Below are 26,474 nucleotides of genomic sequence, written 5' to 3' on the forward strand. Positions count from 1 at the left end.
CCTCCTCCTTATGACACCCTTTTAGATACCTGAAAACGGCTATCATGTCCCCCCTCAATCTTCTCTTTTCTAAACTAAAAGAACCCAATTCTTTCAGCCTTCCTTCATAGGTCATGTTCTCTAGACCTTTAATCATTCTTGTTGCTCTTCTCTGGACCCTCTCCAATTTCTCCACATCTTTCTTGAAATGTGGTGCCCAGAACTGGCCACAATATTCCAACTGAGGCCTAACCAGCGCAGAGTAGAGCAGAAGAATGACTTCATGTGTCTTGCTCACTACATATACAACCCAAATACAGACATTGTCTATAACATTAACCAAAGATTGCTGAAAATATTTAGACATTTCTATTTCCACCTCCATAGTGTCTCAGGACATAAAAGATTAGCAGATATTACAGAGAGGTCATAATGAAAGTGCTTATTTCAAAAACATCTGACCCTAACATTTTAGGCAAGAGAGAGAAAGAGAGAGAGAGAGAGAGAGAGAGAGAGAGAGAGCTGGCTACATAGAAGAATTTTTTCTAACTGATTTTAAAACTAGCTCAACCTAACCTAATTTTAAACTTGGTTAGAGCCAAAGCTGAGAGACCTAGATTCAGGTGTTTAAAACAGCCTAAGCACTTTTATAAAACTGGTTTCAAAACAGGTTAGAAAACTTCTCTGCACAGAGCGATCCAGTCAGGCTGGTGAATGGTGTATTAGTATTCACGGTAATTTGGGCTGGGAAGAATGAACAATCAGAAACTATCCTTGGATTCTTGCTTAACAAAAAGCTGTGTGAGATGAATTAAATATTTTGTATCCAGGAAGGAGAGCTGTCTGTTTTGTCTGGTCCAACTTACAATCTACAATACAAATGTAAATTAGCTAATATACGAGCCACATCTCAATGCCTCCCTCTTCTATTCAAGTAAATTGCCTTGTTTATGATCTGTTAAAGTGACAGCAAATAGTTTACCAAAAGCTCATATTTAGAGTAAAAAAAATTAATCCATCTTGAATGAAATGGGAGAACAAATGCAAACACTGATATCTAACTCCTCTTACACATCCTCCACTCAAAATAGAACAAAATGGCATCAAGAAACAATAAAAACTGCAGCACACTAATTTATGAAAGAGAAACCTAGTTCAGATTTGACACAAAGCATGCAAGGAAGTCCTTTTGTCACATGCCACCAACATCAGTTCCAAAAACAGTTTCTAATTACAAATTAAGACAGTATTTTAATGATTTACCTTTAATATAATAATACACTCAAACTGGAAAATCATCACCTTGGTGATTCAGTGATACCAAGGACTCTTTTTATAAAAAAAGTTTTCCTATTAGCTTAGAAATGTGAATTTCAAAGTTGCTTGTAACTTAGATTTTTACATTTAAACAACTTAACACTGATCTTACCTTTTTAAACAACCCATTAAATATTTTTAATATATGCACCTTATAATGTTGAAAATCATCTTCAATATGTTTTAATGGGAAAGAGGGTTAATTTCATTTTATTTGCAATCACAAATTAAGATTCCTGTCCATGTTCATTTACATGTTGAAATATGTTTACATGCGTAATACGTCGTCACAGATTACTGGTCATTCTGGCAGAGGTGGCAGACAGGATGAATCGGAGTTAGGACATGATCCTGTGCCACTGAAGTCAATAGAAACAAGACTCAATAAGCACATAAGAGTAAGTACTTGCAATACGGTTTGTATGTACTTCGCTGTTTTTTTTATCCGATTGAGATTTTGGGTTGCTGGAAACTTAAATTTAACAACCCTAATTCCAAAATAAGCGTTATGTGCAGTTGTTAAGTCAACCCCACCTGATAATATCAACCTCATACACTAAAAATATTATGCAACAGTGACAGGCACAGTATTTTATGAGCTACTTTGAAGATTATTTTTACTACTGATATTTATGAATTCCTTTGACTAATTATAAGTAGTAAGGATTATAACCTTTACCTTACACTCAGTGCCATGTTATGCTATACTGAAGTCACTTGAACTATTCATGGAGTAAGGTGTTGTACGACAATCAGAGCCTAATGATAAATAATCATTAATATAAAATAATTACTTATTGGAATTATTCATCAACCTCAATGGGGTATGCATACCTAAATCCCCTAGGCTCCTTCAAAAATCCTTGTGTAGGATTTAAAGTGTTTCAAATAACATTTCATACAACAGCTTCTCCCGTGATTATTATAACAAATAAAGTGTGTTTGTTCACATAAGTGGCATTACATTTCAGCCTTTAGGCCAACTGAGGGGGTGGGAGGAGCAACGTGCTCTGAATCAGGCAGAGTGGGGACCTGAACCTGTGTCTCCCCATCCTAGCTTTGGTAAATATTTCCACAGGTTGAACCTCGCTAGTCAACACCTTCAGACCCTGACCATGGGAGGTCAATATTGTCTAGCAGTATTACCAACACTTCCACTGTTTACTGCTGTTAGAAGACATTTAGGGGTAAATTAAAGCTCAACAACAGTACAGAACTCTGAAAACTAGGGCTGATGGCTGTAAACAAACTTTTTGTCTGTAAGTGGACATCCTGCTAGCTAAAATCAAGCTGGACCATTGATGTTGCTGAACCAGAGTATGTCGGACTAGAGAGTCGAGCTGTAATACCATTTAATGCTAAATATACAAAACAGTAGTTTTCTCTTTCCATATATCCCCACTTGAATATAATATTAAAATGGGAATCTATTATAAGTACACTGATTAAAGTTATGATGGTGGTACACAAAGTACTTTTGAGTTGTAGATGCAGTATACTAAGTCAGTCTGGGAGCCACTGATGGAGAACTGCTGTAGAATCAATGTTTTTAATAAATACTTAATGTAATGAAATTAGCTGATACAAGAGGGTTGTGCAGAGCAGTATTTCTCAATGAGGGTACACATACCCCTGCAGGCATAGAAATGTTTTCAGGGGGAGGGGGTTACATAAATGTGTCTAGATATTTGCCTAGTTTTGCAACAGACTATATAAAAAGCACTAGTGAAGTCAGTACAAACTAAAATTTCATACGGGCATCTTGTTTATATTGCTGTTTATACTATACACTGAAATGTAAGTACAATATTTATATTCCAATCAGTGATGACAGTAGCTTAAAATTTCTTATTGCAACCCAGGTCCCTGCTGGCTCTTTAAAGCTCCATGCTAACTTGTGCCACAGCACAGGTTAGCTCTTGCGGGAGCTGCGCACCAGGGCGCACCCACTTACTTACACCTCAAGCTCTAATTAATTAATTTTATAATTACACAGTAAAATGAGAAAATAAGCAATTTTTCAATAATAGTGTGCTATGACACTTGCATTTGTGTAATTCTGTAAGGAACTAGTTTTTAAATGAGGTACAACTTGGGATTACAAGAGATAAAGTATAGTTCTAAAAGGGGAGTTTAGAAGGGTTGAAAGCCACTGATGTAGGGCTTCCCAAACCTATGCAAGAATCCAAACCTAAAATAAAACGATTCTGTACATTTCAAGATCTGTTCTGACAAATTTTCTTTAAAAGATGTTTAAAGACAATAGCCACTAAGAAAAAAACAGCTAACTGATTTTATACACAGAAGGCAGAGATCATTAATTTCTCCTTTTTGCCAGCTCATATCTATTGATTACTAAAAAGCTCAGAATTAAAACAAAAACAAAAAAAAAACCTCACATTAGAGCATGATGCAGATGCTCTATTACCAAGTCTTAGTTTGAACTAGTAAGAAAAGGAAAAATTACTTCTCATGCCCCAATTTCTCTGGAAGGCACTAAGGTCTACTCAGAAGTACCATCTTCCCAATGTAAACCAATCTGTTAATTCATTAGCCTTTCAGCTCTGATTCAGTTTCCTTAAGCGATAATACTCAATACCTTCCCAATATCAATGTTGATCTAAACCCCACCAGAAACGATCCCATATAAAGGATCGTAAGTAATGGTTAATTTACTAGTTGAGTAGTCAACGGAATTTCCATTGACTACTAGACTAGTTGATAGGCACTTCAGCATTCCTCCTTTGAAATGTACAAGAGCCCCCACTGGGGCTCCTTATACATTTCAAAGGAGCAATGAGGAATTCTGTGTGCAGCCTGGGGCCAGCAGGAAGTCCCACTGACTCTGGGCTGCACACCGCGTGCCAGCTCTGAAATGTACAAGAGTCCCCAGTGGAGGAGGAAGAAAAATGTTTTCTCCTTGGCCTTTGATGATAGGACAAGAAGCAATGGGCTTAAATTGCAGCAAGGGAGGTTTAAGTTGGACATTAGGAAAAACTTCCTGTCAGGGTGGTTCAACACTGGAATAAATTGCCTAGAGAGGTTGTAGAATTGCCAGCACTGGAAAATATTTAAGAGCAGATTGGACAGACATGTACCAGGAATGATCTAGACCAAGGCTACTCAACACGCAGCCCACGACCCATTTGTTTGCGGCCTGCGGTGCAGGGAGGAATCCTTTGAACTTGGCCTCCACTGGGAATATGCTACACAATGGCAAGTCAATATAATGGTTGATATGCATTTTAGTATTTAAATTCCTGAACTGTCATTGCTCATTAGGAGTACTGTCATATGCGTGAAAATCGGGTAAATATTACATTTTATTAATATTAGCAGAATTGACTTAAATGGGGCCTGCATGTTGTATAGTCTCACATGAAACTTTGTGAAAGAAGCTTTTTGCACATATATGCAACCACACTTAAGTTGCAGCCCTCGGAACATGCTGTGAGTATCATTGTGTCCCCCAAAGCTTCCAAAATTGAGTAGCCCTGATCTAGATAGTGCTTATTCCTGCTGTGAGGGCGGGGACTGGACTCGAACTATCGAGGCCCTTTCCTGTTCTAGGATTCTATGATTCTAAGATTATTCATCAAAGTAAAGTGTTCAGAAACTTAAGAATTACGAGATTTTCTAGAACTTGTTGCAAAAGAAGAAGCATAAGGGAAAAGAAAGGTTTTAAACCCATTCTGGGCTTGAAGGTACTTTTTCCCCCTAGTGATACCGCCACACCATTGCATGGAATTTTTATTGAAGAGGCCAGAAAGGAACAAAAAGGCCTACTTTTCCAATCTGTTTGAAGAAACTTATAATGCATTTAAAATTTTATGGGTAATCTATATTGGTGCACGATGTAAAAGACTTCTTCTATTTTCTCTTATATATTTAACATCTTTACCATAATTTTTGGGACACAAGGAACCATTGCCTGGAAAATCCTGACACTGGAACAACACGGGAAGAAAGCAATGAATTAACAGCTGTACAAGGAAGTTTACAGAGCATCTTCCACCACTAAACTCACTGAACAGAGTTCCTATTTTTCCCCAAATTCACAAGCATTGTTTCTCCAGTGCCTGCCCACAAGAAAAAAATTGGGGGGAGAGGGGAAGCACTGATAGCAAGGGGGAAGAAAAGTCTAGCATTTCAACACTCTGGATTGGAAGAGCGAATGTGAACAGCTGCAATGGATTACAGCAGGCCCCGACTTGCAACCCCCCCGCACTTACAACCATTTTTGTAAGTGTGGAAGGGGCCGAAAATCCCTGATATATGTCCTTGGCCCGCATTTACGACAGCGCACAGCACCTATTATAAATGAGGGTTTGAGTTATAATGCTCCCAACTTGCAATGCTTCCCCCGGAACCAATCACGTCACAAGTCGGGGGCCTCCTGTACTTAAACAATGGGTGGGTAACCTTTTTTGAATAGGGGGCCACTGACCCACAGAAAAATCAATTGGGGCCGCACACAAATGAGAAACAAAAAAGAATAACCAACCCCTTGACGTAACCCCTGACTGAAAAGGAGAAAGACACTCCCCACATTCCCTTTGCACAGTAGAGCCTCGGGGAGCCCAGGCTAGTAGATTGTGTGTGCTCCAGTCCCACAGTGGGATGGACAGTAGGGAGGCTGGAGAGCCAGCACGTGCTACCCAATACAGAGGGAGCTCCTAGCTCAGGAGCTGGAGCTTCACAAGTTGATGGACATTAGGTTCCCCACTCCTGACTTATATTAACTCCCTTTTAGGTTCAAACCAATGTGGGGCATAAGGTAGGCTCTTGGTTCTGTACTGGACATATCTTAACTAAGATTACAAACAGTAAAGCTTCACTCTTCATTCTATAGTTATATTTTCATGAAAAAGCTGAAGTTCATGTAATTAAAGAATATCTTTAACACACATTAATATAGACTTAAATTATGCAGATGTTTGTTATTAACATTCACATAAACACATATTTCCATATAAGTATAATAAATCTTAACCATAGATATAAACAATTTACATCTTTCATTTCTACTAATTTCACCTTATTTTACCCTCAAAGTACCAAAAAGGCTTGATTATTTTAGGCAACTCCCATTTAATTAGTTGATGGGTTAACTGTTACATTTAAGCGATTAACTGATTGGACAGGGTGGCGGGAGGCACTACAGCCTGGCCCCGCTCCAGCCTCCAACAGTTAACCATAATCGATAAGTCTCAACTCTTAAGAGTGAGGCTTATGAGTTAACCATTAACATGCTTAATCCCTGCCACATATTCAGAAGGACTCTATTCCTCCACGTTCTCTCCAGCGTTCATGCCTCCTTTATAGCGTAAATGTACTAAGGTACTATTGATATAGTTTTGAGAGAGAGAGAGAGAGAGAGAGGAGGCTTTGGTCCTCTTCCAGACATATTTAAATTCTCCAAAGTTACATCTATTTGTAGATCCTTTTCCCATTAAAAAAAATCTGGAGGACTGTCACTAACAATCTGATAAAACATGGAAAGCAGGTCCAAACTGCAGTTTTAACAAGCACTTCCTTGCCTGTATCTTCAAAACTCAAAAAGGTAAAGACAGTCTTTACTCTACTGACTGTACTTTATTAAAAAAAAAAATTAAGTCCCTCAAGCAAATAGAATTTTAAACTACTAAAGGGCACCTGCTCTCTTTTGAGAAAGCATAGATGGACACTTCAACTAATTAGAAACGTACACTCTTGCATGTACAGATTACTACTGCACATGTTTTAGGCTGCATCATAGGAAGAAAGCAATTAATAGATCATACAAAATAGTATTTTTTCAGAGAACCCAATAATATATGCTACCTTCATCTAAAAGGTCTTAAAATGTATATAGTATCTTCTATCCTGCATAAGTTGTAAAGCTATTTTAACTCATTCACCCATCATTTATGCAAATATACCTAGGACAAACAGGGGGTCATTGCTTAACATTAGTGAAGTTACAAAACAGTTTAATAGAAATCAAATCCCACCGAATCCACTGGAAAAATTAGAATTTGATCTGAACACTAGTGTTGTCTCCTCTCGCAAAGACTCCCAATGAATTTTTACCGATGACAAGTGACCAAGATTACTTGTTTTTCCATCTCACTTAAAAGATGGTAGTAATCTCTAGCAGCAAAGTGCTTTCCAATACCATGCTGTGGCATTTCATTCAGTACTACCTCGCTTGAAAGATCTGATGACAACATAGACAGACATAATATGGTCACAAAATTAGAAAGAAATTCCTTGTAAAACTTCTGCTAAAATTTACCAACTTTATTAACTCAAACACCTAGAACATGGTGAAAATGAACCAAAGTCTAGTTTGAGTCCAACCTGTTCAACTCTAACAGCATTAATCTGAAATCCAGCCATGTTCTTCAAATGTTCACGATTAGATACAATTTAAGTGCATTTTCACATTAAAGATTTTAAAGCATTGTTTTGGAAAACTTCCATTTAAAATGCTCATTTCTTTCTCTTTTTTTAAATTTCAAAGCCCTAAATGTATTATAATAGAACTTTACTGAGGAATATTCTACTTATTGCCACATTCATTAATAAATCTTATGGACCCAACGCTAATTTGCTTTTATAAAAATATTACTTGGAAATGTGAAATACAGCATATATATTCACAAAAGCACTGATGTAATATATTTATTTATCCATATGATCTGAAGTGAACACTACCAAACATTCTGTTTATATTAATTCACTAGAAAACTTAAATAAGTTTTGTTTTTCTTCACTTAAATCATTGTCCTAGGTTGGGGTTGGGGATAAGGAGTTCAATATGCAGGCTGCTCCCAGGAAAGAGGACAACCCAGGCCTCTCTCACCAAAGCAGCTTGGAGCTAAGATGAAAAGTGTCTGTCCCTGGTCACTACAGCAGGCACAGATGGAGAGGGGTGAATGTCTCTTGGTGGGGGGAGGGGAGGAAGACGCACAAATACTCTGAAATATATAATAGATAGCTGTCCTTTTCTCATACCTGCCCCCTATTGGCCCAATTAGGGAAGTAAGCAACTAGTCAACTACCCAATAGGCATAAGTTTATCAGCTAGTTAAGTAGTAACTCGACTAGTCACTTCCCCTCAACCCTAGCTGCCTCTCTCTGAAAGAGGCAGCAAAGGGGAGGAGCAGCAAGTGCTAGAAGGGAACCATTTAAAATCTGTTTCCTCCCAGCACTATCTTCACAGGAGTGCAGGGGAGGCAGAGACATCCTCCTGCTGCACCTTTCTCTTTGAAATGTACAAGAGCGACCTGCAGATCTTGTACATTTCAAAGGGAGAAGCACAGGACCAGGTACATAAACAATCCCTCTGCACCTCTTTTAAAATGTACAAGAGCTGCGGTGGATCTTGTACATTTCAAAGAGAGGTACAGCACAATAGCAAGCACTCTCCTTATCAACTAATGCGAGTAATAGATGGAAATTCCATAGACTATTCGATTAGCTGATTAATCAAAATTTAACATTCTTTTTAAATGTTAGGCCCCGTGGGGTTATAGCTGTCCCAATTCCTATCTCTGGCCACTTGCTGCTCCCTGTGGTTATTCTACAGCATAATTGTTCCTGCTATTAGTCTCCTCCCTTTCCATTTTATGAGAAAATCGAATACCAGCATATCCCATTGTCCAAGCACAATCAAATCTTTACCTTCCTTTAAGTTATGAAATGAGGAAACTGTATACCAAACTTGGTGGTCCTAGCTCTTACTATTTAGGAGTATTTGAACAGACTTACAGACGAATGGACAGACACACATTTCTAAAATACATAGTAAGGTTTACTTGGAACTGAATAAACATGTGACAAACTATTTTCCCTTTATCTCCTCATCTTACCCCAAAATATACACCACAGAACACGTACTACGAATCTAATCAGGCTACATTTACTCTACAACATACTTCGTCATTATTCACGCATGCTGAGCAACATAAATTAACTACCCTTCCGAGCTACGTAAGTTACACTAATGTAAGTGCTGTGCAAGCAGGCACTATGTCAAGATGAGAACTTCTCCCACTGACTTAACTATTGCCCCTCATGGAGGAGGTATTATTATGCTGATAGGAGACACACTGCTGCACCCTAAATGTTAATAGGTCAGTAACAGCTTCTACCACCTGAATACTCTCAGCTTTAGTGTAGTTCAAACACATTCTCCAGGTTCTTTCTGAAATCTCTGCTCAGAATGATCCATGTGAATCTACAAAAGTTAAAGCAACTTTGTTAATGGTTGATGGATACATGCATTATGCACTTTAATATACATTTTAATTTTACCTCAGGGTATATCATGTACACCCCACTCCCCAGGATCAAAACATGGCACAAAAAGCACCAAATGCTTCAAGAAGAAGAAGTTTCTTTCAGGAATTTAAAGGTCACCACTACCAGCCACTCTGATTTAGAGAATGTAGGAGTGGCAACGAGACCATCAGCCTTGTTTAAGAAAAAAAATACAAAAATTAAATCACTCTCTCTTTACTCAGCATCAATAGTTTTGAAAACTTTAAACTAATGTAAACTGATTACGGAATTGAAAGGAACAAGCAGCTAGGCTTACACTTTGTCCAGCCTCCTTTTGTTTAACATAACTATCCTATCCATTCTACATAAAAAGCATCAATTTATGATTTTATGTATATTTAAACAGACTCATTTTACATAGCACAAATGTATGGGATCACACTAATCCTCACCAAAATACACTGTCTGTGTCTAGACTGGCAAGTTTTTCCGCAAAAGCAATTGCTTTTGCGGAAAAACTTTCCAACTGTCTACACTGGCCACTTGAATTTCCGCAAGAACACTGACGATCTCATGTAAGATTGTCAGTGTTCTTGCGGAAATACTATGCTGCTCCCATTCGGACAAAAGCCCACTTGCGCAAATGCTTTTGCGCAAGAGGGCCAGTGTAGACAACGCGGTATTGTTTTGCGCAAAAAAACCCCGATGGCGAAAATGGTGATCGGGGCTTTCTTGCGCAAAACCGTGTCTAGATTGGCACAGACGCTTTTCAACAAAAAGTGCTTTTGCGGAAAAGCGTCCGTGCCAATCTAGACGCTCTTTTCCGCAAATGCTTTTAACGGAAAAGTTTTCCGTTAAAAGCATTTGCGGAAAATCATGCCAGTCTAGACGTAGCCACTAGTTCTGACCCTGTATTTACTGTTGCAATAAAAGTGGACAGGAATAACTGGTTACATTCTGGGGTTAGCAGGAAAATATTTTGTAGGGGCTACAGGAAACTAAGATGATCTAAAACATCAACAAAATATAATGCATTAACAAATAACAGTAGCTCACTTCAAATTAAAGTGATCTAACCAACTAATTTCTTGTAAATTCCTTCCATAAAAGTAGTAAGAATCCTCGGAGAGAGTCCATCTAACAGTTCTTAAAAGTCATGTTATTTATGTAAATTTACAAAACTTCTTGGTAGCTTGATTTACACATACCGGCTGTGTCTACACTGGGCCACTTATTCCGGAAAAGCAGCTGCTTTTCCGGAATAAGCTGCCAACTGTCTACACTGGCCGCTTGCTTTTCCGGAAAAGCAACGACGATCTACTGTACAAAATCAGCCGCTATTCTGGAAAAACTATTCTGCTCCCGCTCGGGCATAAGTCCTTATTCCAGAACACTGTTCCGGAAAAGGGCCAGTGTAGACAGCCTAGTAATCTTTTCCGGAAAAAAGCCCCGATCGCGAAAATGACGCTCGGGGCTCTTTTCCGGAAAAGTGCGTCTACATTGGCCACAGACGCTTTTCCGGAAAAGCAGCCTGCCAATGTAGACGCTCCTTTTCCGGAAAAACTGAAAACGGAATAGTATTCCGTTTTAAGCATTTCCGGAAAAAGGTGCCAGTGTAGACGTAGCCACCGTGTATTTTCACAAGAAAGCTGTAGAATTTCATATAGTATGGATAATTTGTCTTATACCCTATGTTCTGACACTGCCCTCACTGGCTGGGAATGATGCGCCGTGGCCCACAAGACCTGTGGTCGCCCAAACCTGCAGAGGCACAGGTAAATATAGTGGCAGCAGCCTGCCAGGGGCTAACCTTGGCAAACTGGATCTAGCCCCCAAGCCAGTATTTGCCCACCTCTGGTTTAAACCCTCTGCCAAGTTACACCTGTTTCAGCTTAAGTAACTGTCCTATAAAAATTTAGAAATGAATATATGAGTACTTATTTTAAGTGTTAAGAGTCTCTTGTGATATTTATAAAAATGGCATTATTCTATATAGACTCTGTACTCCTGAAAGTTCATACACAAGGTAATTTTGTTACACAACCTTAAAGTAACCATTGCATACCTAATGCAAATAGGCAAAACTTTAGTAACAAGATAAGAAGTTAATTTAAATACCCTTTTTAGACAAGTAACTTTGAAAGTATTATTTGAATAATACTTAAAAAAATATTTACGCTATCTGTTCTTTGGCCTAATCCCTCGATCTAGCCGCACTCATCTACTTTAATATATATTTAACAAGACAATGTTGCATAAACACCTTTTTTAATATAGTAGGGTTAAACCAGACACACAAACCCATTTCTTTCTATTGTAAATTCTAAAGTATTCTAAGGATACTCTATCCTGCAATTAGACACTCCCAGCAGGCCTTTGTGTAGACATTTGGGCTTGGGCAGAAATTCGAGGACCCTTCGAAGTGGGCGGGTCCCAGAACTCAAGCTGCAGCCTGAGTATCTACGCTGCAATTAAAAAGCCCCTTGGACACCCCCGTGAGGCTGACTCAGGCCAGTCATAAGTACCTAACTGCAATGCAAACATAGGGACTGTTTAATTGCATTGCAGAGGTTGGGGTTGCAGCCTGGGCTCTGGAACATTCACACTTCACAGAATCCTATACTTCTGGGCTCCGCTGGAGCCTGGGCTCTACAGGTCAATTAAACAGACCCTTACCCAAGCCCACATCTGCTGGCACAGGCCAGCTGTATGTTTCTAATTGAAGTGTAGACATATTCTCTGCCACTGCCCTTGAGGGAAGAAAAAGCACTCAGTGAGATTCTGTATACCAGCAGCCAGTTAGTATTAAAGGACATTTCTTTGGCGGGGCATTTACCACCTATGCGTGTTTCTACTAGGGATGTTAAAATACATTTAATTAACCATGTAACCATTCAAAATATCAGCGGTTACACATGGAGGCGGGAGGGAAGAATCATGTTGCTCCCTGGAGTTGGTGCATGCAGCTCTGTTGCCTCTGAAACATAGGCAGCAGTGCACAGGGGGCCGGTGGTTCCTTGGAAGTTGCTGCGTGCAGAATGCCAGCTTTTAAGCAGGTTCACCCTCCCCTCATGTACCAGGAGGATGTGTGTAACTGTGAAGATTAACCAATGAGCCCAAGTGTACACAGTTACACTTTCACATCCCTAGATTCTACAGGCCTTAATTACAAGAAACTTAACAAAAAAAAAAAAAAAAAAAACACACTAAGTAATTTTACAATAAAATTACAGTTCATGGGTAGAGTATTTGGAATTGAGAAACAATTTAACACTGTGTTCACACTCTTTTTCACTTAATACATGAACGGCAAAAACAAAATAATTTGTAAAAAGTAACTATTGTACATATTTCTATTAGAAAAATGCCAAAAATGTTATCGATAAATAGAAAATATGAAATGGCCATGGCCATCATTAGAAATTAATCATGACATTGTTAGATTTCAGGAATCTTACTTGTCCAACAAGGTTACCCCTTTCCAGATAATCCAATAGTAAATATGTATTCCCACATGAAAAACTGAAACAAAATGAAGGAAATGGAAATGTAATACAGCTGATGACATTCAACAGACAGCACAGAAATGACATAACACTAGCAACATCAACAATTCAAAACTCAGAACAATGCATCAGAATTGGAGAAAGTGAAAAGAGAAAACAGTAGCCAAAAAAGGTGGAAATACTAAATACAGGTCCCAGTCTTGCAAACAAATATAGCTTCATGAAGAGTCCATTGAAATGAACCAATCAAATTACACACGTGCCTAAATGTTTATAGGTTTTGGAGAGAGTGATAGTTTTTAAGATTTTACTATCATGCAAATAATTATGAGAGAGAAAAATTGTCATTCATTAACATGCCCTTTTTCAGTTAAAAATCCTTTGTGAACTTTTTACTGTGTTTGGTTGCAAAAAAGGACATTTATTTTAAAATCGCAAAACTTAAAAAAAATACTATAAACAGATGTTAGGTTCTATTTGGCATTTGGAGGCCTTGATGTCAATATATACTTAAAAGTGTTACTTTTTAAAGGAAGATAATTAGATAAATTAGATAGTTGTAATCCATTCTTTAAACAACCCAAAAAAGGGAAAACTAAAACAATGCTAACAAGAAGCATTTTGAGGGGTGAAAAAATATCAAGCATTCTCAGCACTTATGAAAGCAGAGCTCCACATGAACATTCTTCACCCACGAACCGCATTTTATATGCTTAGTTACAAGAACTTTCAAAAAATAAAAAGCAAAATAATACTTATTCTAGTCATTGTTTAACCCTTCTTAGTTTACCATCATCTACATACGTAAAGAGATTTTGCATGGATCCTATTAGCCAAATTTAAAAGACTGCCAGAATTTAGATTTAATAAGAAAAGAAGTTTGCTGTAAAACAGATAAACATTAACAATGACAAAAATGGTGTATGATAATCCACTATAGTACACAAGTTATCAGCTATTCTTTTGCTATACCGCCCTCCAAATGTTCTGATAATATGAGGTTTATGCTGTGAACAAGAGTATTATTAACAATCAATAATGTCTGTTGGAGATCACCAGCCACACACCACTTAAAACAGGGGTGGTGAACCTCCAGCCTTTGGGCCACATGAGGTGCATCAGGGTTAGCCACTGGAAGGTTGCCAGATGCTTTGTTTACCTGAGCATCCACAGTCATGAAGCCCGGCAGCTCCCAGTGGCAGCAGTTCACTATTCCTTGCCAATGCGAACAGCAGGAACAGCCGCCACTGGGAGTGGGCCAGGGGGCTCTATGCCTGCGGACACTCAGGTAAACGAAGCATCTGGCAGTCCACCAGCACCTAACCCTAACAAACCATGTACTGGATACCCACCCTGACTTAAAACTTTCTAGTCTTTTACTTCACAGTACACTTTTTTTTCCTTCAACATAAATAATTATTGTTGACTAGAAGTAGAGTTTAAGAGGGAAGCTATCCAGCTGAATCAAATACCTACAGATAACTTCCAACAATTTAAAGAAGTATTAAAGTTTTCAACTTCATTGGTAAGAGCTTTGGCTAAGCAGGTCTTCCCTGATATTATGTGCTGGTGAACAGATGTGAACAGGTATGTCCAGTTTATTCATGAAAGCAACCTATTATAATTGTTTGCCACTGGCTAGCTGGGTCAGGTGTAACAAAAAGTTAAGATAAATACTAAAGGCTAGTGACTCAATAGAGCATTTCCTTTTTATTATATACATATTATATACACACACACACACACACACTTTTGCAGGAAATCACTAAAAATGACTGAAGTTTCCACACATCTTGTAATACTGGAAACCATTAACAGCAGTCTTCACATTCATTTGTTCTAAGCTTCAACTGAAGAAACTGTCAAAGCACAGCAGTTTTACAGCAGTGTAAATTAATAATCTGTCTTATTTGCTCAATAACTAAAGTGACTGGCAATCTCAGAGTTGGATATATCCTAGCAGTCCTATGAAAAGTTACACTGTCACCTGACGTTTTACCATCTGACCAACAATACCTGCAAAATAAAATCTCCCATATGCAGGAAAACTAGCTTAGAGATAGAGTTATAAGACTCCTTTTTTTGTTTATGTGCATTTGTAGCTTCTTGTCTGAAAGCCTTTAATTGGAAATGGCATTAAATATATTTTCGGAACATATGACTATAATAAACACACAGCTTCTGAGGGGGAAGAATTACCACCAGTATGGGTTCCTCCACATGCTTCATGCTGTGGAGGGTCCCCACTCGCTGTAATGCACCCTCCCCAGTACCGATCCACAGTAAGTGCCCGAGCTGTTCCCTCACCGTTCCCAGTGTCTGTAAACCATCCCCCCAAAACCGCGGTCAGTGCCCAAACTGCCTCCCCTTCACCCAGCCGCCTGCCAGTGCCCGCGCCGGCGACGCCACCCCCAGTGCCGGTCCCAGACCCTAGCAAGGGCCCGCGCCGCCGCCCCCCGCGCCGGTGCTTCCTCCCCCGCTCGGCCGCGGTGACAGGTTTCATTGTGCTGGTAACAGATGGGGGCACGGAGCGTGTCCCCCGCCCGCCAGCCCCCAGCCCAACCCCGTGCCCGGAGTTTCTAGCCCTGCTCCCCAGCCCGCCTCCCGCGGGCAGCCGGGTGACAGACCGGGCGGCCGCGGGGCCTGCGGGCGGACGGAGGCCGGGGCCTGGCGCGCAGCCGGTGGCCGGGGACTCACGGGGAAGGCTCGGATCCGCATCTTGGTGTCCTTCCGGCTGCCCGTCCCCTTGCTCAGGTTCGACATCTTCGGACCCGGCTCGAGCGGAGCCTGCTGCGGGGTGGGGGGGGGGGGGGACTGCGGGGAGACCCCGGGCGGGGGCCCCAGGCGACCTTCACTCCGAGCGGCGGCCCCGGGGGCGGCGGGGCGGGGAGGAGAGAGGCGGCGACGGGAGGTTCCGGGCGGCGGCGGCGCAGGCCCCTGTCTCCGGCGGCGGCGGCGTTTCCTTCACCCTCCTCCGCCGCGATGGCGGACAAACATCGCTCAGTGCGCAGGGCCAAGCGCCCCCCCACCCCACAGACAGATCCGGCCGCGGCGGCAGGAGGGGCGCGGGGAGGAGCTCGGCGGGGAGGGCGGGCGAGGGGGTGGGGGCCCCCCCGCTGCTTTGCTCTCGCGAGACTTCGCTCGGAGCTGTCACCGGCTGCAAAGGGGCGGGGGGAGGCAAAGGCAGGAAGAGAAAGCGCGCTGGGGCAAAGGCAGCCGCTGATTGGCTGAGCGCAGCGCAGTCGGGTGGGGTGAACGCAGAGGGGGTCCCACGGCTGGCCTGGGGGAAAGTGGTGGCTTTAGCAGCAGTAGCTGCTGTGGGGCCTCGGGGGCGTGGTCTCCATGGTACCTGTGCAGAGCAGGGCTAAAGTCCAATTAAGTTACACAACTTCAGCCACCTCAACTGCCCAGCTTAAGTGGAAATAGCTTAACTGGGCTTTGGCGCTGTCCCCACCGCAGGAGTGGAAGGAAGAGCTCTCATCCCTCCACTTCCTTACTCCTGCTGACTGAGGGGTACAGCCCTCGCTATAAGACGGCCTCCAGCCCGCCATTATTTCGAAATAAAGGCTTGTAACGTAGCTGTGCGCTTTGTTATTTCGGAATAATGTCAGTTATTTCAAAGTAACACTGTTGGGTAGACGTAGCTTGGGACTATCCGCACTGCACTCTGGGCCTAGTGCTACTTCCACTCATTGCAGGCCCAGCTAGAACTAGAGCCCCACATGTGGACAACATGCCCAGACCTTAGGATGGTGTTGTCTAGGCTAGCCACCTGCCAGCTCTTTCCCTTTTATTTCATGCCAATAGGTGTTTTTCTAAAGTCACAGCTCCTGGACTCAAGTGACTATGAAAGACTCACAACTCTTCTTTTTAAAAAAGGACTGGGAAAAGGTTGAGAATGTGACCAAGGCTCTGTCACCATGGAGCCTTTAAATAAAGAAATCAGAATAAGCACTGGTCTATATAGCTATCCTCAATGGTAATAGTGACTCAGTTGTTAGCATAAATTAGGTAGGTGCCAGCATTCACAAAGCTTTTAGCCATCAGGTTGCTAGACCTGTGCTGAGATGGTTATTCATATGCTGATAATTTGGTAATAATAGCTGAACACCCAATGGTAGCAGTGATGGGCAAACTGAAGGAAACAAAGTCAAATGTAGACGCAGCCTTAAACATAGGCCCATAACTCCTTTCAAATCTATGTGGAGAGAGCAAAAGCAAACAGTCTCTTTAAAAGATAGGCCAAGTAAAAAACTGCACAGACATATTGTCCCTTTTCCATTATCAACCTGAAGTTTCCCAGCTGTTAATTTTGGCTCACTGAGTCATGGCACTCATGGGTGTTGTACTCCTTCCGAGACTCATAGTCATGTTGAAATGCAGTTATTGTTTTCTCTTTTTAAAATTTAGTAATCACAATATATGCTTGAGAAATGAGGATGCCACCTGAGGCAATCCCTGTGTGAGAGTGAGGCTAAATATAGGTCACTCTCAAATTAGGACAGTTTATATAAAGTATCAAATGTTGTAAATATATTTTGCAAGTCAAAGGCAGAGTCAGTTGCTCAGCACATCTGACCTTCAGGTGGGTCACTCAAGAACAAAAACAAAAAGTTAATAGTCACTTGAAGTTTGGGCATAGGTGACTAGCCCAAGATCCCATATAGGAAGTCTGTGGCACAGACAGGAACAGAACTCCTGTTTCAGTTCCCAATCTGTACTTTACCTGCAACAGCATAATTCCTCTTTTCACAGGCATTTTTCAGTCTAGTACACTAAAATCATCACACTATTCGGCAATTTCCTAGAAATGCCTTTAAAATATTGGCACAAAGGATACACAGGCACAAATATCCTGCGAGCTAGTTTGTCTTCTGTAAGAGTTTCTTTACCTATTTGTTCCCTTCATCTTAAAAACAAATACTTAGCATTAAAACTAATGTAAGTGCCTCTTGTGTATGTTTTTAATCTCCTGTTCAGAATTACGTATACACTGAATGGAAAAATTATATAACAGGAGCACAGAAAAAAAAAGTTCTAATGATTTCAGCATGACTAAAGTACAGTGCCATTCAACCCTTCTGAAAAGTACAGTTTCTAGAATAAGAATGTCTAGTTCTTAAACCACTTTTCATTAACAGCCAAAAAGTCAAGTGGTAGGAGAGGCAAAGTTTTCCTTCTAACTTCCAATATGAAGAAATAGTGTCCATACATTTCAGTGTTATCTTCCTCATTTGAGACCTTAGTAAACCAACCAATTAAGTCTAAATTAAAAGTTTTGCTTCCAAGAAGTTCAAATGGTTGGGAGAAGGAGCCTACCTTAAATTGCAGTTTGGATTGCAGGTACCTGCATTACTGCTGATAGCTCTAGCATAGAGCCCGCAGTAAGCAGCCTGCAGACCATACACAGTTTGCTAGGGTTAGCCCATGTTGGGCCACCAGATGATTTACCTGTATATCTGCACATAAATAAAGCATCTGGTAATCTTCATCAGGCCTGTGGGATGCTTATTGCCCACCCCTGCTCTAGCACAACACGTTCGAATACTGTTTTTGTCCTTTTTTCATACTGTTCCCTTATGCATAGGGCTAGTGTTGCCAGAACCCCTCCCCCCCCCCCCCAAAAAAAAAACCCACGCCAGAAAAAAGGACCCTGAGAGTTGTTAAGCAAAAGAAAAAAAAATCCCCGGGGACCCTTTAAAAACCGCGTGGTGAGGCCTTTTGGCCCTAACAGGCTGCCGGTGGCCACCCGCCATCTTGCCTTTCTGTGCCAGGCCGGACAGCTCCCCTGCGGAATCCGGTAAGCACTAAGGTTGCCAGGTTGCTTCCGTATTGAGCCAGACAGAATGGGATTTTCGCCTCCTACCTGGGAAAAAAATCAGAATGTACTGGACATTTTCTGAATTTTTTTTACAAGACAGGAGGCAAAAATACTGGACTGTCCGGTTCAATACCGGACACCTGGCAACCCTACATAGTGCAACCTCACTATCCAAGCGTACCAAGCTCTCATAAATACTCTTTTTTTTTTTTGGAGGTCCACTCAGGTCAGTTAAATGGTTGATTATGTCACTAGAGGAGGGATCATCGTTTAAAAATTCAGTTACAACCATGTTGGCCCTCTTAAGAAACCTTCTTTAACTTTGCAATGTATGATCATTTGGTATCATAGAAGGCTCAATAATACTGCTGGTTCTTACTTAGTAAAATTATTACAAGTAGAGATTGTTGCTTGAGGTTCTTCCCATGCAGGTTTGCAGCCCAGTGGATCTCATATGAAACTTGCTGTTCACTCCTCTCTGCATTCCAGCTCTGTAACAGGTAGCTGCACAGAACTCCCCTATTAGAACTCTTCTAATTTCTGCTCCCATCTCTAGGAGGAATAAAGCAGTTTTGCTAATGTAGGGTCTTGTGCTCACACAAGAGATCATTGGAATTGCTCGTAAGAACTAGTGGTGTCCATCAAAGGGGAGATGAGTGTGTGAAGAAGGGCAGGATTTACTTATCAATGGCTAGTAGCCCTAACGCCCATCTTAGTCAATGCCAGCTATCTTATTTATACATCATCAAATATTCCTACAATAAAGAAAGTAATAACTGTTTTGGGAAAAATAGCCTTCCATAATGGGGCTCAAGTTTATCTACTGTGACTACTTTTATCCTCTGTTTGCCTCCAGTCCCCTTCACAGTTCACACTCGTGTGCAAGCTCTGAGTACAAAGGCCAGAAATTCCTGCTCTAGATACCCCTGGTTCACACTAGGGGATAAGTTCGAGTTAAGATACGCAATTTCAGCTACGGTAATTGCATAGCTTAAATTGAAGAATCTTAACTTGAATTTTGGCGCTATCCACACAGTGAGGGGTTGCATCAGAATAATAAAAAATCCGAGAAAGTGTATTAGCATGGTCTCATTCTATAACATTCAACATTTCATCTGAAGAAGTGTGTTGTACCCATGAAAGCTCATGATACCATCTACATGTTTTGTTAGTCTTTAAGGTGCTGCTAGACTATTCATTGTTTTTCAAGTTTTTACATTTGAAAGGAAACTCAGAAAGGCAGCTGCCTATGTGAGGGTGGAAGGAAGAGATTCTTATTTAAAAGAACAAAAAGTCATATTTCTTTTTAGTTACATAAATACAATTATCAGTCTGTGTTGATGCTTGTTTTAGGCTTTGCACAAATTTTGCGTGATATATTGAGGATATGTATAACACCATCAATACAACAAAACCTGTGTAATAGCCTGTATGCTCAAGAGAAGGGGAGGATGGGGAGTAGCTTGTTTTCAATGTATCACATTTAGAATCTCATCCTGCAGTCCTGACAAGCAAAAGTTCCTTTGAAGTCACTACATGATTAGTAAAAAATGACACAATGAGGTAAGTTTTATTTTGCTGTTTTATTGACCAATCCTCATCCCTCCATACTTCTCCCAACTCCAACAATTCTGTTGATATCAAGGGGGTCTGTTTGATCCAGTAAAAGCATAAAAATAAACATTCAGAAAACGTATTCAAAAGATTATTTCTAAACTTTTGTATTTAGAAACAGGTTAACGAAAATATTGTAATTCCAAATTATATTCCACCTAGTTCCTATCCTGAAAAGTTGTGAGGGTTTTTTACCTCCTTCTTGTATGACCTGAATCAACATCTCTGTACTTGTAATTTTAATTTCCTTGACCATTGCTTCATATGTCTTTTGGGAGGAATTAGATGACAGAAGATGCTGAAGTAACCTATATTTATATGATGTATCTGAACAATTCTACTTTTATCTTGCAATCACTTGCTTCCTTTACAAGGCTGTAAATAAAGAATATCAGAGCAACAGTCACCAAATAGCATTTCCTGCCCATGAAAAAAAAATACTTGGTGTAGTGTCAATATTTTAATAGCATCAGTGGTACTGATTACTTCGCAGAGTCTGCAATTTTGTCCAGAATATTCACAAAGAAGAGCTCAATTCACACAGCTCTTCACTTCAGTGAGTGGAATCATATAAGGTTTTGAATGTTGTTTTCATGTGGCAGCATGTATTGAAAGTATGCATCGTATCACTGTTCTTAAATAAACTTGGCTTATTTCAACCCCCTTATACTCAACATTTCTTTGTTTTTTAATATTGTGACTGTAATGCAAAGGATTATTCAGTGCAGTGGTCTAAAACTAGTTAGCTGAATGTGTGACTCTAAACAAGCTAATTGGTGCCACATACACATAGTGTCAACAGGGATCAGAGCAAGAGTGACTGAGCAGTTAGTGTGGAGAATTTCAATTCACATTGAGATGTATGTGAAGGCAACTTTTCCAAAGCCTGCAGTTTGGTTTGAGGGTTCAAATGGGTGGTAGATACGTATTGTCAATAAAGAGCAAAGGGGCTGTGGCAGGGGTATTGATGTAGATAATTGCTTTCCATTGTTATCTGAAAATAACTTTCAGTTTTCCATTTGGTCTGAGAGGAAAACTACTCCAGGTGTGTGGGAAACAAGTTGTTAACTGGGAGAGGGATCACACACAGTATGTAAGGCAATGTTTATCCTAGAACTTTTATCCTTAATAATTTATATTGCTTAGGGATGTGGAAAAACACATCTCTCTGAGCAACATAGGTGAGAGGCACTTTTCTGAACAGCACTATGTCGGCAGAGGAAATAGGTACTGCTGCTTATTGAGGGTATTTTAATTATGTTGGGAAAGCTCTCACCTGATGGCATAGAGCAGCTACATGAGCCATCTAACAGTGGCACATCTGCACTAATACAGCTGTTCCACTGTCAGTTCATTAATGTAGATGTGGTCTATCTAAGATGTCACCCCATAAATGGTCTAATAAAAATACGGTTTTTGACAACAGAATTGGTATGTTTGGGCATGAATATTGTACTAGTGTGGATCCCAAAGCAATGAAATGGTAGAAAAAGAAGCAAAAAAATGCTGTTATACATGGGTAAATGGATATAAAGATTTCTGAGTTTAATTTAAAAACAATATTAAAAAGAATGGCAAGTATTGTGGACCATGAAGAAAAGAAGATTACATGAAATATGCCCCAAATAGAAGATAGTGCACTCTTCCAAAGTTCTGAATAGATCCGTGAAGTACTCATATTTAGACGGTTTACTGGTTGGCTTGAATAATAATTTGTGTCTATTGAATAGGCACAAAGATGGGTTATGTAACACATATGGCTAAAGAAACAGTCAATCACTTGATACAGAAATGTTGTCAATGCTTCCAGGAAAAAAAAAAGATCTTTATGAAAAATGTAGAGGGCAGAAGATGACAGAACATGCTACGAGGAGTTTAGAGAGTATATGAGGAAAATGGATAACATAAAAAAAAAAGCTCTACTACATTTTTAAAGACTCAGAACAGAGTAAAAGTATTTAGTAGAATGCCCTTAAGAGGAATATAGTTGGTGGCAGAAGTAGCAGTCAGACTCAGAAGATACATCTGCTTTTCCATAAAGAAGATTTCAATTCATGTGGAAGACTATCAGAGATTAAAGAGGCCTTGGGTATCAGCACTTTCTGGAACATCTACAAAGAATTTAAATCAAACAAGGAATAAATAATTCAGAACAGCAACCCTACAAATTTCATTTGCTAGAATTTACCAGCATTGCCCCAGATACTTCTATAACAATGCAGAAGTTCAAATTAAAAGCAAACTTACACCTATGTAAAGGGACATTATCAGCTTTTTAAAAAAATCCACATTCATTCTGAAAATATTTTTATGTCTATTGTTATACACAACTCTTAAGATTACTGTGGGGGTCATGCCAGGGAAGCTGCTCAACAGGAGTTCTCAGGGCGAGGCTGTGGTGAACAGGGCCAACACCATCATTAGACACATGAGCAGAGGAGTGAGTAGGGCAGGGATGTGACACAACATCCATAAAACTGAGACTGGATCCAGCAGCCTGTTCTAGGGGCCACATTTTAAAAATTGGAGTTGGGGCAGCAAGGAGCCAAATATTTTGAGGGCTGCAGAAAAACACCTTCTTGTGAGCTCTTGAAAGGAGCGCAATGTGTTTAGCTTCTACAAAGGAAAGCTGAGAGGTGATGTCATTGAAGTGTTTAAATGCCTTCCTGGAAAGAACATGTTGGCTGCATTTAGACTGGCAAGTTTTTCCGCAAAAGCAGATGCTTTTGTGGAAAAACTTGCCAGCTGTCTACACTGGCCGCTTGAATTTGCGCAAGAACACTGATGATATAATGTAAGATTGTCAGTGTTCTTGCGCAAATACTATGCTGCTCCCGCTCAGGAAAAAGCCCTCTTGCGCAAAGGCCCTCAGCCTATTGAGGGAAAAGTGATGGGCCAGTGGTGACTTCACAGAGAGACTCTGACATCAGCCAATCAAGACAGAGGGGCAAGCCAGAGACAACCTCAAGATTCCCATGGCTTTGAAGCAGTAAGGCTCCTCCTCAAGGTCTCTCCCACTGAACTGATAAAAGAATTGGGATGAATCGATACGATTATGAGGAGGAACCTCAGAGTTTTCTCCTTCCCTACCACTGATTCCGTGTAACCTGTTCAGATGGTAAGAGCCTCAGAGAGATTTGGAGCCTGTTCTGTCAGATCCACCTGGTACCAGCTGAATTCTAGCCATAGAAATCACTAAGTTAAGGTAATTTGATTTCCTATCAAGGACTTGGTTCTGTAGAATCACTGTGGACATTAGGGGTGTGATGGATAGGACTGGTCTGACCCAGTACGGCCATTGTAAGCTCAAGGCTCAGGGTCAGGGGTCTCAGTGGACCACCTTGATTTTCATGCACACCTGCTTCTGGGTGGCCAGGCTGGCAGATCTCCTGCCCTAGATGGCTGCTTTCCTGTGCCTAGTGCGGAGGTTGTGGGCGAGGTCCACGATGTCCGCACTAGCCCAGGCGGGTGCCCGCCTCTTGCGGTCCCGGGCAAGCTCCCGGGAACCGCCAGCCTGGTCCCGGGAAGAGGGGGAGGGCTGGGGGGCATTGGGTGGCTGGCTCGAGCCGTGCCAGGTGCAGGGTCTGCTAGCTGGGTGCTGGCAGGCTTGCACCTGGCACGGGCACCGTAGCCAGCCCGTGCCCCTTTAAAGGGTCCGGGGCCAGGAGGGGGGCAATAGAGTTTCCTTGGTGTTGGCCAGAGTGGCCACCAGGGAAAGCTGGGGAGGGCTAGCCTCCCACTAGTTCGAATTAAGGGGCTACACACCCCTTCATTCGAACTAGTAAGTTCGAACTAGGCTTAGTCCTCGTACAATGAGGTTTACCTAGTTCGAACTAAGCGCTCCCCTAGTTCGAATTCAGTTCGAACTAGCGGAGCGCTAGTGTAGCGCCTATCAAAGTTAATTCGAACTAACGTCCGTTAGTTTGAATTAACTTTGTAGTGTAGACATACCCCTACAGGGTTAAATTCAGGTAGCTAAGGGTATTGTTGGCAGGGAGCCAGAAGTACCAATGGGGTACAATGCTGAAATTTAAATTGTAAAGATATACCTGCAGCCATTTTCTCTTTGGGTGACTTCTAAGTAAAGGCCTGAAGGGAGCAGATGCAGTAACCAGAATTACCATGCCTATAAGAATATTAGATATGGGAGTGAACTGGGCCTTGAAGTACATTTTTCCCTCTACACCCAATCTGTATCTAGTTGCAATTAGGGTATTTTTCGTTATTTTGGTTGTTTGGTTTAAACTTCTCTGTGCGAATCCATGCCTTCCCTCCCCCGTTCACTATCTAAGAGCTGTTCCCAGAGATTTTTTCTGTGTTTTAATTTGTTTTACTTAGTTGCTCTGTAACACCTAGCAATCAAGTATGCTTTATCAAGTATATCTTTTGTTTTGTTACTAAAATCACCTTTTGAAGGCAATTATTTGATTCTTGTGTCCTGGAAAGTAACAGGGAGTCTGTGCATCTGCCTGCCTAAGACTGATTGGTCAGCTACCAGATACTGCAGCTTGTTTTTCTATTTTCTTTTTCCAAGCTCTCTTGGACAAAAGAGCTTAGGGTACCCCTGGGGAAGGAATTTAAGTATTCCCTCCTGTATTTTCAGAGTTAAATCACTTGATGGTGACAGCTTTTGTTTTTTTCTTGGAGCCAGTGCATCTGTGACTTTGGGGAGTTTTTGTAAGCAGAGCCTATAGAGACAAGGTATTTAAGGTCTCTTGCAGGCCCCCATCTTCTGCACTCCGAGTGCCAGAGTGGAGAACAGCCCTGACCGGGGGGGGGGGGGGGGTTTGTCCTTTTAGGTTTCCCTTTTCCTCCTTCTTTCTCGTCTTCTCTTGCTTCTTTCCCTGCTAAGACTTTTCTCCCTCTCTTCCCCAAGGATGGTGGTATGTGTATGTAAGGGGTGGAAATTGAGAGTTTGTCCTTTTAGGCTTCCCTTTTCTGCCTTCCCTCCCTCTTTCTCTTCTTGACTTGCTTCTTCCCCTTTTTCCTTTCTTCCCTCCCTCCACCAAGGAAGGATATGTGAGTGTGCACACACATGTCTGTGTGTGTTTGTGTTTCGGGGGGTTGCTGTCTGTGAAAGGTCTCACAAAGAGATAAGGCTGGAATTGCTCTCAGACTAATTCTTTCTGGGCTACCCTTTGGGATGTCTGATAAGACTCCTCTGCCTCCCACCTCTCAGAGTCTCAATGATTACTGGCTGAGCTACTGCCGGGAAAGATTCAGGTCCTTTTGTTCTCTTTTGAGACCAGACAAATAAGGCTCAAGCAATCATGGATTGGACTGATCATGCTGCTTCTCAGCAATTATTTTATCTGCACAGTCCCTGATTCTCTTTTGCCAGTTCTTCTCAAATACTTGATGATTGATTACTATGAACAATTGTTGGTCTGTAGCTCATTTGAGAGTAGGGATGTAAAATCCCATTTAATCACTTCATCACTTAAATGTTGTTTAACTGGTTAACGAGGATTCCATGGGCAGGGATCGCTCTAGCTCACTTTAACTGGTTAATCCTTTACTTCTCTATTTGAGAGCACTCTATTCTTAACAATCAATATGTCTCAAGGAGCTGGCTGGGGGCAGGACACCAGCCTAATATAGAATCAAATGAAATAAAAATATTAAATGAATCAACACGTTCCATAGAATTGCTATGGATGGTAATTCCATGTTCCAATAATAAGAAATTAGCAGTAGGGATATATTACCGACCACCTGACCAGGACAGTGATACTGACATTGAAATGCTGAGGGAGATTAGAGAGGCTACCAAAATAGAGAAATCTATAATAATGGGAGATTTTAATTATCCCCATATTGACTGGATACATGTCACCTCAGGAAGAGAAACGGAGATAAAATTTCTCAATGGCTTAAATGACTGCTTCTTGGAGCAGCTGGTGCAGGAACCCACAAGGGGAGAGGCAATTCTCGATTTAGTCCTGAGTGGAGTGCAGGATCAGGTCTAG

At 41.1% G+C, this 26,474-nt stretch overlaps 1 protein-coding gene across 1 annotated transcript in view; it reads right to left on the reverse strand.

The window, feature by feature from the left end:
• The window catches only part of CUL3 (cullin 3), a 105,556-nt gene extending 89,388 nt beyond the window's left edge, over positions 1–16,168 (reverse strand). Inside the window, exon 1 of the mRNA XM_075937566.1 lies at positions 15,768–16,168. Coding sequence (XP_075793681.1) covers positions 15,768–15,833 — 66 coding nt within the window. The 5' untranslated portion in view covers positions 15,834–16,168. The remainder of the gene's footprint in view (positions 1–15,767) is intronic.
• Positions 16,169–26,474: the final 10,306 nt, after the last annotated feature.

The sequence above is a fragment of the Pelodiscus sinensis genome, chromosome 10, assembly GCF_049634645.1.
Source record: "Pelodiscus sinensis isolate JC-2024 chromosome 10, ASM4963464v1, whole genome shotgun sequence".
Taxonomy (NCBI): Eukaryota; Metazoa; Chordata; order Testudines; family Trionychidae; genus Pelodiscus; species Pelodiscus sinensis.